The sequence below is a fragment of the Cyclopterus lumpus genome, chromosome 18 (assembly GCF_009769545.1).
Source record: "Cyclopterus lumpus isolate fCycLum1 chromosome 18, fCycLum1.pri, whole genome shotgun sequence".
Classification (NCBI taxonomy): domain Eukaryota; kingdom Metazoa; phylum Chordata; class Actinopteri; order Perciformes; family Cyclopteridae; genus Cyclopterus; species Cyclopterus lumpus.
Window position 1 is genome coordinate 27,643 of NC_046983.1, and position 14,081 is coordinate 41,723.

Genomic DNA, 14,081 nt, shown 5'->3' on the forward strand with positions numbered 1-14,081 from the left:
AGGTATGTTATATGATGATGTCATAGTACAGTCAGGTACCGGTGTGTTAAATAACAATGTTAATGTACAGTCAGGTACAGGTGTGTTAGATAACGATAGTTAGGTACAGGTGTGTTAGATAACGATAGTCATGCACAGGTGTGTTAGATGATGATGTCATAGTACAGTCAGGTAAAGGTGTGTTAGATGATGATAGTCGGGTACATGGATGTTAGATAACGATAGTTAGGTACAGGTGTATTAGATAACGATAGTCAGGTACAGGTGTGTTAGATGATGATGTCACAGTTCAGTCAGGTAAAGGTGTGTTAGATGATGATAGTCGGGTACATGGATGTTAGATAACGATAGTCAGGTACAGGTGTGTTAGATGATGATGTCACAATACCATCAGGTACATGTTTGTTAGATGATGATGTCACAGTACCGTCAGGTACAGGTTTGTTAGATGATGATGTCACAGTATAGTCAGGTACAGGTGTGTTAGATAACGATGTTAAAGTACAGTCAGGTACAGGTGTGTTAGATAACGATGTTAAAGTACAGTCAGGTACAGGTGTGTTAGATAACAATGTTAATGTACAGCCAGGTACAGGTGTATTAGATAACGATAGTCAGGTACAGGTGTGTTAGATGATGATGTCACAGTTCAGTCAGGTACAGGTGTGTTAGATGATGATGTCACAATACCATCAGGTACATGTTTGTTAGATGATGATGTCACAGTACCGTCAGGTACAGGTTTGTTAGATGATGATGTCACAGTAGTCAGGTACAGGTGTGTTAGATAATGATTTTAAAGTACAGTCAGGTACAGGTGTGTTAGATAACGATGTTAAAGTATAGTCAGGGACAGGTGTGTTAGATAACAATGTTAATGTACAGCCAGGTACAGGTGTGTTAGATAACGATAGTTAGGTACAGGTGTGTTAGATAACGATAGTCATGCACAGGTGTGTTAGATGATGATAGTCAGGTACATGGATGTTAGATAACGATAGTTAGGTACAGGTGTGTTAGATAACGATAGTCAGGTACAGGTGTGTTAGATGATGATGTCACAGTACCGTCAGGTACAGGTTTGTTAGATGATGATGTCACAGTATAGTCAGGTACAGGTGTGTTAGATAACGATGTTAAAGTACAGTCAGGTACAGGTGTGTTAGATAACGATGTTAAAGTATAGTCAGGGACAGGTGTGTTAGATAATGATGTCACAGTACAGTCAGGTACAGGTGTTTTAGGTGATGATGTCACAGAACAGTCCTGTCCAGGTGTGTAAGATCATATGTTAAGAGCAACTGCATGTTGCTGAGAGGAAATCTCTGACTGTTGTGCTTGTCCACCAAACAGCAGCTCGGAGCACCCGGCCTTCTTGGAGTCCCTGGGGGGCGTTCTGGACTTCAACACTCATGTCGGTAACAAGGTCTTGACTAATCTAAGTGGTGCTTTGTTGTTGGATCCACACTAAATGCTCCTCTTTTATGGAACCAGCTTCCACTTTCAGTCCTGGAGGCAGACACAGTCACCTCATTCAAGAATAGACTTAAGACTTTCCTCTTTAATAGTGCTTATAGTTAGGGCTGAATCAGGTTTGCCCTGGTCCAGCCCCTTGATATGCTGCTATAGGCTTATAGGCTGCTGGGGGATGTTTTAGGATACACTGAGCACCTATCTCCTCTTCTCTCTCTCCTTATGGATGAATTTACATCTCTCCATTGCACCTTATTAACTCTGCTTCCTCCCCGGAGTCGTTGTGACTTCACATCTCATAGGGTCCATTGGACCTGGAGGTGTCTGATGCTGGTGAGCCGGCCTCCCATTGGCCCTGCTGATGCCCCGCCCCCCCCCCCCCCCCCTCCTCTCTACCTCCTTCTGTTTCATGGATTGGAGTTCCATTCATACATTGTCATATTCATGTAATGTGTTTATGTAACTCTGTAACTCTGTTCATTCTGTACACATGACATCTATTCATCTGTCCATCCGGGGAGAGGGATCCTCCTCTGTTGCTCTCCTGAAGGTTTCTTCACTTTTTTCCCTGTCAAAGGTTATTTTTGGGGAGTTTTTCCTGATTCGATGTGAGGTCAAAGGTCAGGGATGTCTATGTGTACAGATTGTAAAGCCCTCTGAGGGGAGTTTGTAATTTGTGATATTGGGCTATACAAAATAAACTGAATTGAATTGAATTGAATTGAAATGATCGTCTAAGTTTGGTCCTGGTGAACTCGGCCGGTATTATGATGAGGACTTGGGTTAGGGTTAGGGATATGGTGTGTCACTGGCTTTATTTCCAGACTTTGCTAATTTACTGCTGAAGGCCGACTCCCTAACCCTGATAGTTGGGTTGAATAGCTGTTTTTTAGTTTGTCTCTGTATCCTTTAACAAGAAATACAGAAATACAGAAATGTACCTGCTCTGGAATTTTTTGATGTTTTTCTTGGATTTCTACCAATAATGATCATTTCAACAGCTCCACAGCTGACCACGTGCTTCGTTAGTACAACAAAAATGTGAAATTAATCTAGATTGTTGAAATAAAAAATCAGAGATGCCTCTTTCCGTACAAGTGTGCACATTCTCTCGTTAAGTTTGTTTCATAGCTCATAACCTTTCTCTCTTCCGCAGAGTGTCCAAGACCTACGACTGCAGTTCTGATGAAACAACCACAAAGTTGAGCTACGATCTTTGGCACATGGTGTTCTGACCCCAATTCCACTTATGAACCTGTGCCCAGACCTGGTGTTGTTATGGCCAACCCATGACTCACACAGAAGTCCAACAAAGCACCACTGAGGTTCAGATCAGCTTCATCCCCCCCTCGACCAGGTTTCTCCATTGCCCAGTTGAGCATTGAATCCCTCAGTAGAAGAGTCCCCAACCAGAGACTCTAGGAAAGCTGGGTACTTTTCAGACTACACCCTTTTCACCTATAACAATATAAATATTCAGTAAAATATTCAGATAAAACCATGTTCAGATTTCATCGTTAAACAGTTTCAAGGTGAAATTAGAGCTTCAGTTGACACCCTTTAATCTTATCAAATTAAACCACACACACACACCTGAAAGCTGTGAATTTGATTTGTCAGAACAAAACTGCCACTCCTCTATTGGCTGATTTAAAACTAAGGCCAAATTGCTTGTCACTTTGAGTCTCATTATCATATTATTACATAAGACATTAATAATTAGATACAACTTGATTATGTCTATCTTCAGTTTTACTAAATTAAAAAAATGCAATTGGAGTAGACAATGCACCTGTAAGTATAAAACTACATTCAACATAATAACTAACAAACTATACACCGTGGGCACATCAGATATTAAACATCTCAGGACACGAGGAAAGTCGAGCAACTACTAAACCACCGATAGACAAACTCAATACTTTCATTAACACACAGTATTTACCTTTGACTCAAAGGTTCATCTGTCCAAACAAAACGTTTTTCAATCGATAAAGAAAATTCCTTCAGACGAATGCTGAACTGCAGAAAAAGCTGATGTCAGGTCGAACGAGAGAGAGAGAGAGAGAGAGAGAGATGCAGAGGCTTTCATTTAATCTTGTTTAGAGTTCAGGAGGAAGTTTGGCTTCAGTTAAGTCTGTAATGAGAGGATGACTTACTGTGTGTGTGTGTGTGTGTGTGCGTGTGTGTGTGTGTGTGTGTGTGTTTGTGTGTGTGTGTGTGTGTGTGTGTGTGTGTGTGTGGAGGCCTGGCCTTCCAACCTGTTGAATCTCTCTGAGGTCATTACCTCAAACTTAACGTTTCCTGGCTGATGACTTCATCAACCTCTTTCCTGTGTCACAGGTGGAGACAGTCTACCTGTGGACAGGTGTGTGTGTCTGTTGAACATGATTGGGTAAGTCAAAGTGCATCATCTTTCAGTGTTCTGCAGTGTTTCAGGTAGAACATCGTAGATGTGACATTACTAACAGAACCACCATCTTACCTCGCCACCTCTCATGGGCAGCAACATGTTTTCAGCTGGTCATTGCTTCACCAACAAGAAGATTAAGGACCAGAAACGATCAGATACATTCTTTAGATGTGGTTCAACTAAAACTACAAAAAGGGAGTGAACTGTGTACCTTGGGTAAGTTATAGTGTATTGCTAGCTCTCCCCAGCATTGATCTGTTAGCTAAAGAGATAAGTTATAACATTGTTATGTTAGCAACACTAAATTCATAACGTAGGCATGAGGCATTGCGAAAGAGGCCAGACCAATGAGGTCGGCCTTTGAGGCAAGAGGCACAGAGAAGGCAGCAGGGCCATTGGGAAGGAGGCCAGGTCTAGGCCAGAGGTTGGATGCAGGAAGCAGGGGTTCAGGACCCAGGACCAGCTTCAGGCACCTCCAGGTCCAATGGACCCTATGAGACGTGAAGTCACAACGACTCCGGGGAGGAAGCAGAGTTAATAAGGTGCAATGGAGAGATGTAAATTCATCCATAAGGAGAGAGAGAAGAGGAGATAGGTGCTCAGTGTATCCTAAAACATCCCCCAGCAGCCTATAAGCCTATAGCAGCATATCAAGGGGCTGGACCAGGGCAAACCTGATTCAGCCCTAACTATAAGCACTATTAAAGAGGAAAGTCTTAAGTCTATTCTTAAATGAGGTGACTGTGTCTGCCTCCCGGACTGAAAGTGGAAGCTGGTTCTATAAAAGAGGAGCTTGATAACTGAAGGCTCTGGCTCCCATCCTACTTTTTAGGACTCTAGGAACCACAAGTAGCCCCGCATTTAGTGAGCAGCTCTCTAGTGGGGCAATATGGTACTACAAGCTCCTTAAGATATGATGGTGCATCACCAATCAAGGCTTTGTAGGTGAGGAGAAGAATTTTAAATGTGATTCTTGATTTTACAGGGAGCCAGTGCAGAGCAGCTAATACAGGAGTCATGTGATCTCTTTTCTTAGTTTTTGTGAGTACACAAGCTGCAGCATTCTGGATCAACTGGAGGGACTTAAGAGACTTATTAGAGCAGCCTGATAATAAGGAGTTGCAGTAATCTAGTCTGGAAGTAACAAACGCGTGAACCAGCTTTTCTGCATCTTTTTGGGACAAGATGTGCCTGATTTTTGAAATGTTACGTAGATGAAAAAATGCAATCCTTGAGATTTGCTTAACGTGGAGTTAAAGGACAAGTCTGGGTCAAAGATAACTAGAGATTCTTTACAGTGGTGTTGGATGCCAGGGAAATGCCATCTATTCAAGTCCCGATCAGCGTTTCACTGTGTTGCAGTTACTCAAGTTCTGCAGTGTGTCACTGTGCTGCATTGGTTTACAGGTCTGCAGTGTGTCACTGTGCTGCATTGGTTTACAGGTATGCAGTGTGTCACTGTGCTGCACTGGTTTACAGGTCTGCAGTGTGTCACTGTGCTGCACTGGTTTACAGGTCTGCAGTGTGTCACTGTGCTGCATTGGTTTACAGGTATGCAGTGTGTCACTGTGCTGCATTGGTTTACAGGTATGCAGTGTGTCACTGTGCTGCACTGGTTTACAGGTATGCAGTGTGTCACTGTGCTGCACTGGTTTACAGGTCTGCAGTGTGTCACTGTGCTGCATTGGTTTACAGGTATGCAGTGTGTCACTGTGCTGCATTGGTTTACAGGTATGCAGTGTGTCACTGTGCTGCATTGGTTTACAGGTCTGCAGTGTGTCACTGTGCTGCATTGGTTTACAGGTATGCAGTGTGTCACTGTGCTGCACTGGTTTACAGGTCTGCAGTGTGTGCTTGTCAGTTCTGTTGGTGGAGGCTGATCTGTTAATCCTGATCTGGATTAGGTCCATCCTCAGAGATCACAGCTCCCAGCTGGTCTGGAGCCAGGAATAGAGGCATGATTAGACCCTCTATTAGTATCCTCTGATAGATGGTGTGCCTGCTGGGTCTAAGTGCTGCTCTGATGGAAATGTAATGAGTCACAGTCAGAAGAAGTGCCTGGCTCATCGGCCCTCTGACCAGTCAGAACCAAACACAGTATGTTCTTCACCAGTATGTTTTTCTCCTTCATTAAGTGATCAAATGAAGTGCAGTTCATTCTGTTACAAGAAATGTAATTCATCCTTGTTTTGGTTATTCCTGTACATAATTAGGGCCCCAGCACCGACATCGGGCCAGCGAAGGCCCTATTATTCAGTTTCTTCTTCTTCTGCCAATTGTATTGCCTTTTCGGGGGCTTTATCATATCCCAAAACAAATTTGACATGCATATCAGGATTGGTGAAAAACGTTATATTTTAGGGGTCTCGGATTGGGGTAGAAAACAATTATCTATAGCACCCCCTAGAGGAGTGGTTACATTTTAAAGCCCATACTTTTCACCCCCTATGGACGATTGACCTGAAATTTGACACACGTCCAGTTCAGTCTCTACAAAAAAGTAAATCAGAGCTTCTCCGGCTACTTCGATTTTCCGCCATTTTTATTTGTGAAAAACACATTCTTGCAAACTCCTCCAAAACGCTGAGTCCGATTCTTACAAAATAATCTGAGGATCTTTATTGTATCAATGTCATCAAAAGCTTCCTGATATCTCATACTGTTAAGATATAGACCAATGAACCTCTAAGGGGCGTGGCTTAGTTCATCAATACACAACTTCCAAAACACTTGGCCTATCAACACATTTGTAGCATATGTCCACATCGCATCCTCTAACGTACCGTAATTTTCATTCTATTCAAACACTAGGGGGCGATGCAAGGAATTGGCCAATTTCAGCTTTTTTTTGTCATTTTTCATTGTTTTCAGGCGTTATAAATTTACAAACTCCTCCAACAAAACTTTTATGATCAAGTAAAATTTTAGTCAAGGATGATCTGAAGACCTTTATGATGAGAAGTTATTAAAATGTAGAGTTGTCCTTTAACAGCCTTGACAGTGCGGCCATTACACACCAGTGTGTTGTGTTAACTCCAAGGTACATTATGCTGGTTCAGGCCTGAACACAATTCCATGCAAAAATGTTCAGTCATAGCGTCACCTAGCGTTAAAAGGAAATGGCCCGTTTCATACCGATGTATTCTCCCTAGCCTCAATAGCGTCACCATGCAGGAAAACCCATGTAACTTTGTCCGGCGGTCACACATTCGTCCCGGCAGCACCCCAACATACGGAAAGGTGCGAGGGCTCGTACATCGCTGCCTGCAGCTTGAATTAGTCTGTTTAGAACCGTCCTGACTTCATTGATGAATAACATTTACGTGATGATGTCAAATACTTAAGTAGATGTACTTTATATTACTTTACAAGAGGGGAACAGACTAAATGAGTAACCAACAGAAAATACATTTTAATTTTTACAAATAAAACACCAAATTCCTGTCTGATCAAACTCGGCAAGCTTCCGGGAGACCACAAAGCACTGTACTGGTTTCACTGTACAGTTCGGTTAAAAATGAAAAGATAATGCTGATCACTAATCAATGCTGTAAACAATAAAACACTGCAACTTGAATCCAGTCAGTTTATTACACACACACACACACACACACACACACACACACACACACACACACACACACACACACACACACACACACACACACACACACACACACACACACACACACACACACACACACACACACACACACACACACACACACACACACACACACACACACACACACACACACTTCAGAGAGAAATCTTGGTGTTTCTGAAGCTCGAGTTGTCCCTGAAACACAGAGAGCGAATACATTAACAGTCAGGTTCAGGTTGTTACTTCTGAAAATGGTTCTTCAGTTCTTTGTAGAACAAGGTTCTGACAGAATACAGGAGTTTTGAGACGTTGGTCTTGTACTCCATGATGGTACTTTACAGTAGTACTACATTAGTAGTCATAGTAGTACCTGAGGCTGTCGTTGTGGGTCTTGTACTCCATGATGGTACTTTACAGTAGTACTACATTAGTAGTCATAGTAGTACCTGAGGCTGTCGTTGTGGGTCTTGTACTCCATGATGGTACTTTACAGTAGTACTACATTAGTAGTCATAGTAGTACCTGAGGCTGTCGTTGTGGGTCTTGTACTCCATGATGGTACTTTACAGTAGCACTACATTAGTAGTCATAGTAGTACCTGAGGCTGTTGTTGTGGGTCTTGTACTCCATGATGGTACTTTACAGTAGCACTACATTAGTAGTCATAGTAGTACCTGAGGCTGTCGTTGTGGGTCTTGTACTCCATGATGGTACTTTACAGTAGCACTACATTAGTAGTCATAGTAGTACCTGAGGCTGTCGTTGTGGGTCTTGTACTCCATGATGGTACTTTACAGTAGTACTACATTAGTAGTCATAGTAGTACCTGAGGCTGTCGTTGTGGGTCTTGTACTCCATGATGGTACTTTACAGTAGCACTACATTAGTAGTCATAGTAGTACCTGAGGCTGTCGTTGTGGGTCTTGTACTCCATGATGGTACTTTACAGTAGTACTACATTAGTAGTCATAGTAGTACCTGAGGCTGTCGTTGTGGGTCTTGTACTCCATGATGGTACTTTACAGTAGCACTACATTAGTAGTCATAGTAGTACCTGAGGCTGTCGTTGTGGGTCTTGTACTCCATGATGGTATTGGCTGGAAGGTTCAGAACTCGTCTCAGAGTGTCTCTGATTCTGGATGTCGTTGTTTGGTCGTTGGACGTTCTGTTCCAGATAGACAAGATGTCCTCCTGATAAGAGACAGAGAGGTAGAGAGACGGGTGGGTGGACAGGCAGGTTGTGACAGTTACTGTGTCATGTAGTGTTAAAGCACTTTAACACTACATTACATCATTCACCCATTCATACACTGGTGGGAGGAGCTAAGGTGCCACCTGCACATTAGGACTAACTAACATTCACACACCGTAGAACAGCTCTGGGAAATTTGGGGGTTAAGTGTCTTGCCCAAAGACACATTGACATGGAGCAAACCGCCGACCCTCTGATTGAAGGACGACCCCGTTCACCACTGAGTGTCAGTGTACTTGTACTGCAGTACTCCACAGATTCTAAAATACTGCAGTGGATGTGGTGTAGTTTGCAGTAATAGTCCTGCGGTTTGACGCGTTTGTCGGTAGTATTACTACAGTAGTAGTACTACAGTAGTACCTGGAAGCGTATGGAGACCACGGCTCCACAGATCTCTTCTCCCACCATGAACTGCTCTCCCAGCATGGCCAGTATGATGTTCTCCCAGAATCGACTGGCTAAACCTTTACGGAGACGAATGATCCACTTCCCCCCCATGCGGTTGGAATCATCCTGGGGGCAGACGGATGGGAGATGGGTGAGACAGAGACGGGTGAGACAGAGACGGTGGGTGAGACAGACAGGTGAGATAGGGAGAGGTGAGGGAGATGGGTGAGACAGAGACGGTGGGTGAGACAGACAGGTGAGACAAACACAATATACAAACAGTTAACAGTACAACTTGAGTATAATAATAATAATAATTAAAGCTGCGAACAGCAATGAACGGGTCCTCGCTCACCCGCGCCGGTCGGGGGCGCCGACCCGCTCGGCCGAGAACGCGGGGTCGCCGTCGTGCGTTTTACCGTCTGTTGCGTAACCCCGATATTCTTTCGCCAGTAGGCGCCGCGTCGACCGCGAGTGAAAATAAGCTCGTCGATATCCTCAGGCCGTGACTTGTAACAAGCATGATGAGTTTGGGGCAGATTAGAGTCCAGTTGAGCCAATAAGTGGCGCAATGAGAATGTGAACAAATACACGCACCATGTGTCTCTACGTGAAGTCTTGACCGCGTCATGTAAATTAAAAGGTACAAAGAAAAAGTGATGAAAAATGTGTCCCAGCCTGGATTTGAACAGACGACTCCCGCACTCCAAACAGGTGTTTATCCCACTGCGCCACCAGTTGGCTGAAAAAATGTAATCGTGTTTGATTAGTGTCTAAAACTTGTTATTTTTTTATTTATTTTTTTAGTAGTTGTTCCAATGACAATTTCAAATGTTTCTTCTTGGAAATGTGTTCAGGACTTGACTGACATCATGCATGATTATTTTTGGAAAGATTCTGATAATCAGAAGGCCTTGAGCATGATTATTATATATATATATTATATAATAAGAAGATTGAAGTCGATCAGATTTTTTTTGTGGGAGACAACGTTAAATATATAATGGCAAAAAGTGGCAAAAACACGAACAACGGGCAACTTCGGCGAATTATTGTAGCGCCCCCTAGTCTTCAAATCGCACAAGATTTTTGTTGTAAGTTAAGGCATGCCATGTGCACTTAGGACAAATGTTTCAAAGTGATTAGTCCCAATAGTGTTGACGCTATGAGCATTGAAAAACAAGACACACCCCTAAGATGTTCATTGGGCCATAGATCCTTACCACAATGAGATATAAATAAACGGTTGACATGTTCTAGGTCATCTGGCTTCAATGATTTGATTGATATCATGTTTTGTTGATTTGGACCAAGCATGTAGTTAAGAAAGTCAATTTTGTGTTTTTCGAAAATTTAAGTCAATCGGACATTCTGGGTGAGGGGCGTCGCCGGTCAAAGTTTGAGGGGGCGCTAGAGAGCAACAAAAAATTTGACTCCTTGATCGGATGGCTATTTTCACCAAGAATGACAAGCTTGCCAAATTTGAGCGGTTTTCATCGCTCGCAAATAACCCCAAAATGCGCCCAATGTTCTAAAATAAAAAGCGGAATAAGAATAAGAACCCTAACAAATTCAATAGGGTCCTCTCGGACTGACTGTCAGTCGTCAGACCCTAATAATAATAATAATAATCTGTAATATATTAACAGTGCAACTACAATATATTAACAGTATAAGACAGTATGAAGTAAAATATTTTAGGGTCAACAGTATATCTACACCACACTGACGATAAGACTACAACGTACTCACAGTACACCTAAAATATACAAACTAACATTGCAATATACTAATAAAAAAAACATAACAATTTAACTACACTATAAGTAGACTATACAATACTGTACAACTACAATATACCAACAGTAAGGCTACAATATACTAATAGTACGGCTACAATATATTAACAGTGTAACTGCAATATAATAACAGTTATACAAAATTACAACTACAATCTATTACAGTGTAACTGCAATACATTTACAATTAAACTACAATATATTGTAGTATATTTTTTTTGTATTATTTTTTGTATATTTTATTTGCCTTTTTGTAATTTTATGTAGCTGTAAAGCACTTTGAATTGCCTTGTCTACGAATTGTGCTCTATAAATAAACTTGCCTATTGCTAGTATAATATATTAACGGTTTCAACAGTATTTCACCAATATATACAAATGACCTACTACTGCAGTATGAGTACAGTGTTTCAACAGTAATACTAAAGTATTATATGTAAAAGTAATGCTGCAGTATTAGTACAATATTTTAACAGTATTACTGTAGTATTAGTAAAGGATTTTACCAGTACTAGTGCAGTAATAGCACAGTATTTTAACAGCATTACTGTAGTATGAGCACATTATTTTAAAAGTATTAGTACAACATTACTGTAGTATTACTAAAGTAGAAGAGTGAGTTACCTCCCACATGGGTTTGATTCCCTCCTTAAACAGGTGGAAGTCACTGTGTCCACTTAGATCACCTGGTCTGACGAGGTGGCTGTAAAACCTCCAGAACTGCTCCACCTGAACACACAAGTATTGATTTGTGGTCTGAACAACTAATCAAATAGGTGATAGTAAAGAAGCTGAAAACCCACAAACGTTAATCTGAACAATTCATTTGCTCATTAATGAACCTGTTAACCTGCCGTTTCTTTAAATGTGTCTTTGTGTGTAAGCTTTCGTACCGACGCCACGCTGCTGATCTGTCGGATGTTTTGTTCGTAACTCTGAGAACTCGCAGGACGACTCGGAGTTCTTCTGCTGTACCAGAAGGTGTAGTTATACTGGAGGGGGTGTTCAGCTACACCTGGACACACCGTCTGCACAGAGAGACAGACAGGTTAATGTTCAGCTACACCTGGACACACAGTCTGCACAGAGAGACAGACAGGTTAATGTTCAGCTACACCTGGAAACACCGTCTGCACAGAGAGACAGACAGGTTAATGTTCAGCTACACCTGGACACACAGTCTGCACAGAGAGACAGACAGGTTAATGTTCAGCTACACCTGGACACACCGTCTGCACAGAGAGACAGACAGGTTAATGTTCAGCTACACCTGGACACACCGTCTGCACAGAGAGACAGACAGGTTAATGTTCAGCTACACCTGGACACACCGTCTGCACAGAGAAACAGACAGGTTAATGTTCAGCTACACCTGGACACACCGTCTGCACAGAGAGACAGACAGGTTAATGTTCAGGTGAGAAACAAATGGCTAGTCTCACCTTGCGTCGGTTGTTGTTGTTGTTATTGTTGGTCCCGTCACTGTTGTCATGGTGACACTCTGTCTCTTCCTGGTCCTCCTCGTCTCTTGAACTGAAACAAACAGCGGCTGACCATTACATTTCATTTAGCTGTTGCTTTTATCCAAAGCAACACAATAAGTACATTCAACGGTGAGAACAACATCAGAAAGTACAATCAGGGCGAGGCTGGTAAGGTAGTCAGCTCCTTGGTGGCAAGGCGCCGGGGGGATGAGATCCTCCCTGAGATGCTGGACATTGTTGGGCGGTCTTGGCTGACACGCCTTTTCAATGTCGCATGGGGGTCGGGAACAGTGCCCATGGACTGGCAGACCGGGGAAGCCAAATAGTGGTTCCCATTTTTAGAAATCTCCCAGCTGGCCTGGGAACACCCCGGGATCCCCAGAATGAGCTGGAACATGTTGTGGGTGAGAGGCCAGCCTGGGTCGGCCTGTTGGGAGGCCGCTGAGACACGACCCGGATAAACAGAAGACAATGTATTGATGGATCGATATATTATTATATTATGTTGAGACTATTTATGTTCGATTTGTTATAAATAACAGGTAAGAGCACACCTGTAGAAAACATTATCTCACCACATTGTTTATATTCATTGATATGTTTCATATAAATATGATATTATATATTATTGTATTACTACATTATTGTATTCATTGATATGTTTCAAATAATTATATTATAGTATTATTATATCATTACATTATTATAAAACAGGTAAAAACAGGTTTACCTAGATGACTTCATTTAGAGGTCTGATGATCGATACCTGATCAGACCGGAGTTTGAGTTATTGAAAGATTAAACAACAACTCTGAATTACAAACATTGGAGGATTAAAACAGAACCGGTTAGCTGTTAGCTCAGGGTTCGTACCGGGTATTTAACGGGAATTTACCGGTTAGTCACCGGCTGAATGTGAGTCTTACCGCTCCAACTGGTTCATCCCTCCTCCGGTATTCTCTCTTCTCTTTATTCCCTCTTTTATTTACTTTATTATTCCCCTTTATTGTCCTCTTCCTGTCTCCTCGTGCATCTGCGGTTGAGCTGTTCACGGCTTCGCTCAGTGCGCATGTGCGGGAGCAGCGGACAGGAGGGGAGAAGGGACATTTTAGAACAGAAGATCTCTTTTTAAGGATACGCAATGATTTCTGATGAGGTAAACCAGGGGACCACATCAGGTTATGGTTTCCCTCAAAGGGCCGGTTGTAACTGTAACACTGTATAAACTACTCACTAACAAGTCTTTGCTTTTTATTATTGTTTATTCAAGTGTAGAAATATGGTACATGCATTTATATAAATGTAAAAAATATATCTAAGCTAATTTCCATGTTATTATAACATACATACATTTAATTTAGGGTTAAGAACCCCACATTACTGTATCAAAGATATAATGCATGTTATTACATTAACTTTGTTCAAAGCTTTTTTGTCACTGTTGAGAAGGAAATAACTGGTCCAACAAATAAGTGTGAGCTGCTAAGAACATGTGTGACAGATGTGGTCTGGAGCACACCTGGTCACATACCTTTATGTGGTCTGGGACACACCTGCTCACATACCTTTATGTGGTCTGGGACACACCTGGTCACATACCTTTATGTGGTCTGGGACACACCTGCTCACATACCTTTATGTGGTCTGGGACACACCTGGTCACATACCT

The 14,081-nt window shown here is 42.2% G+C and overlaps 1 protein-coding gene across 2 annotated transcripts; it reads right to left on the reverse strand.

The window, feature by feature from the left end:
* Positions 1-6,441: 6,441 nt before the first annotated feature.
* Positions 6,442-13,486, reverse strand: eif4e2rs1 (eukaryotic translation initiation factor 4E family member 2 related sequence 1). Of its 2 annotated transcripts, none has more exons than XM_034557567.1 (7): positions 13,339-13,486; positions 12,371-12,461; positions 11,822-11,956; positions 11,553-11,657; positions 9,103-9,255; positions 8,545-8,681; positions 6,442-7,685 (listed from the first exon to the last, which is right to left on the reverse strand). In XM_034557567.1, exons 1-7 carry the CDS (start codon positions 13,353-13,355, stop codon positions 7,646-7,648), a joined length of 678 nt encoding a protein of 225 aa, XP_034413458.1. In that variant the 5' UTR covers positions 13,356-13,486; the 3' UTR covers positions 6,442-7,645. The 2 variants fall into 2 exon arrangements, 1 of the variants encoding a protein (XP_034413458.1); XR_004611515.1 differs by having other exon boundaries at positions 7,606-7,685; positions 7,861-8,681.
* Positions 13,487-14,081: the final 595 nt, after the last annotated feature.

Coding starts and splice junctions, on each gene's coding strand:
- eif4e2rs1 (XM_034557567.1), bottom strand. Junction 11,957..12,370: donor ACAACAACAACCGACGCAAG/GTGAGACTAGCC, acceptor CTCTCTGTGCAG/ACGGTGTGTCCAGGTGTAGC. Junction 7,686..8,544: donor ACCCACAACGACAGCCTCAG/GTACTACTATGA, acceptor TCTGTGTTTCAG/GGACAACTCGAGCTTCAGAA.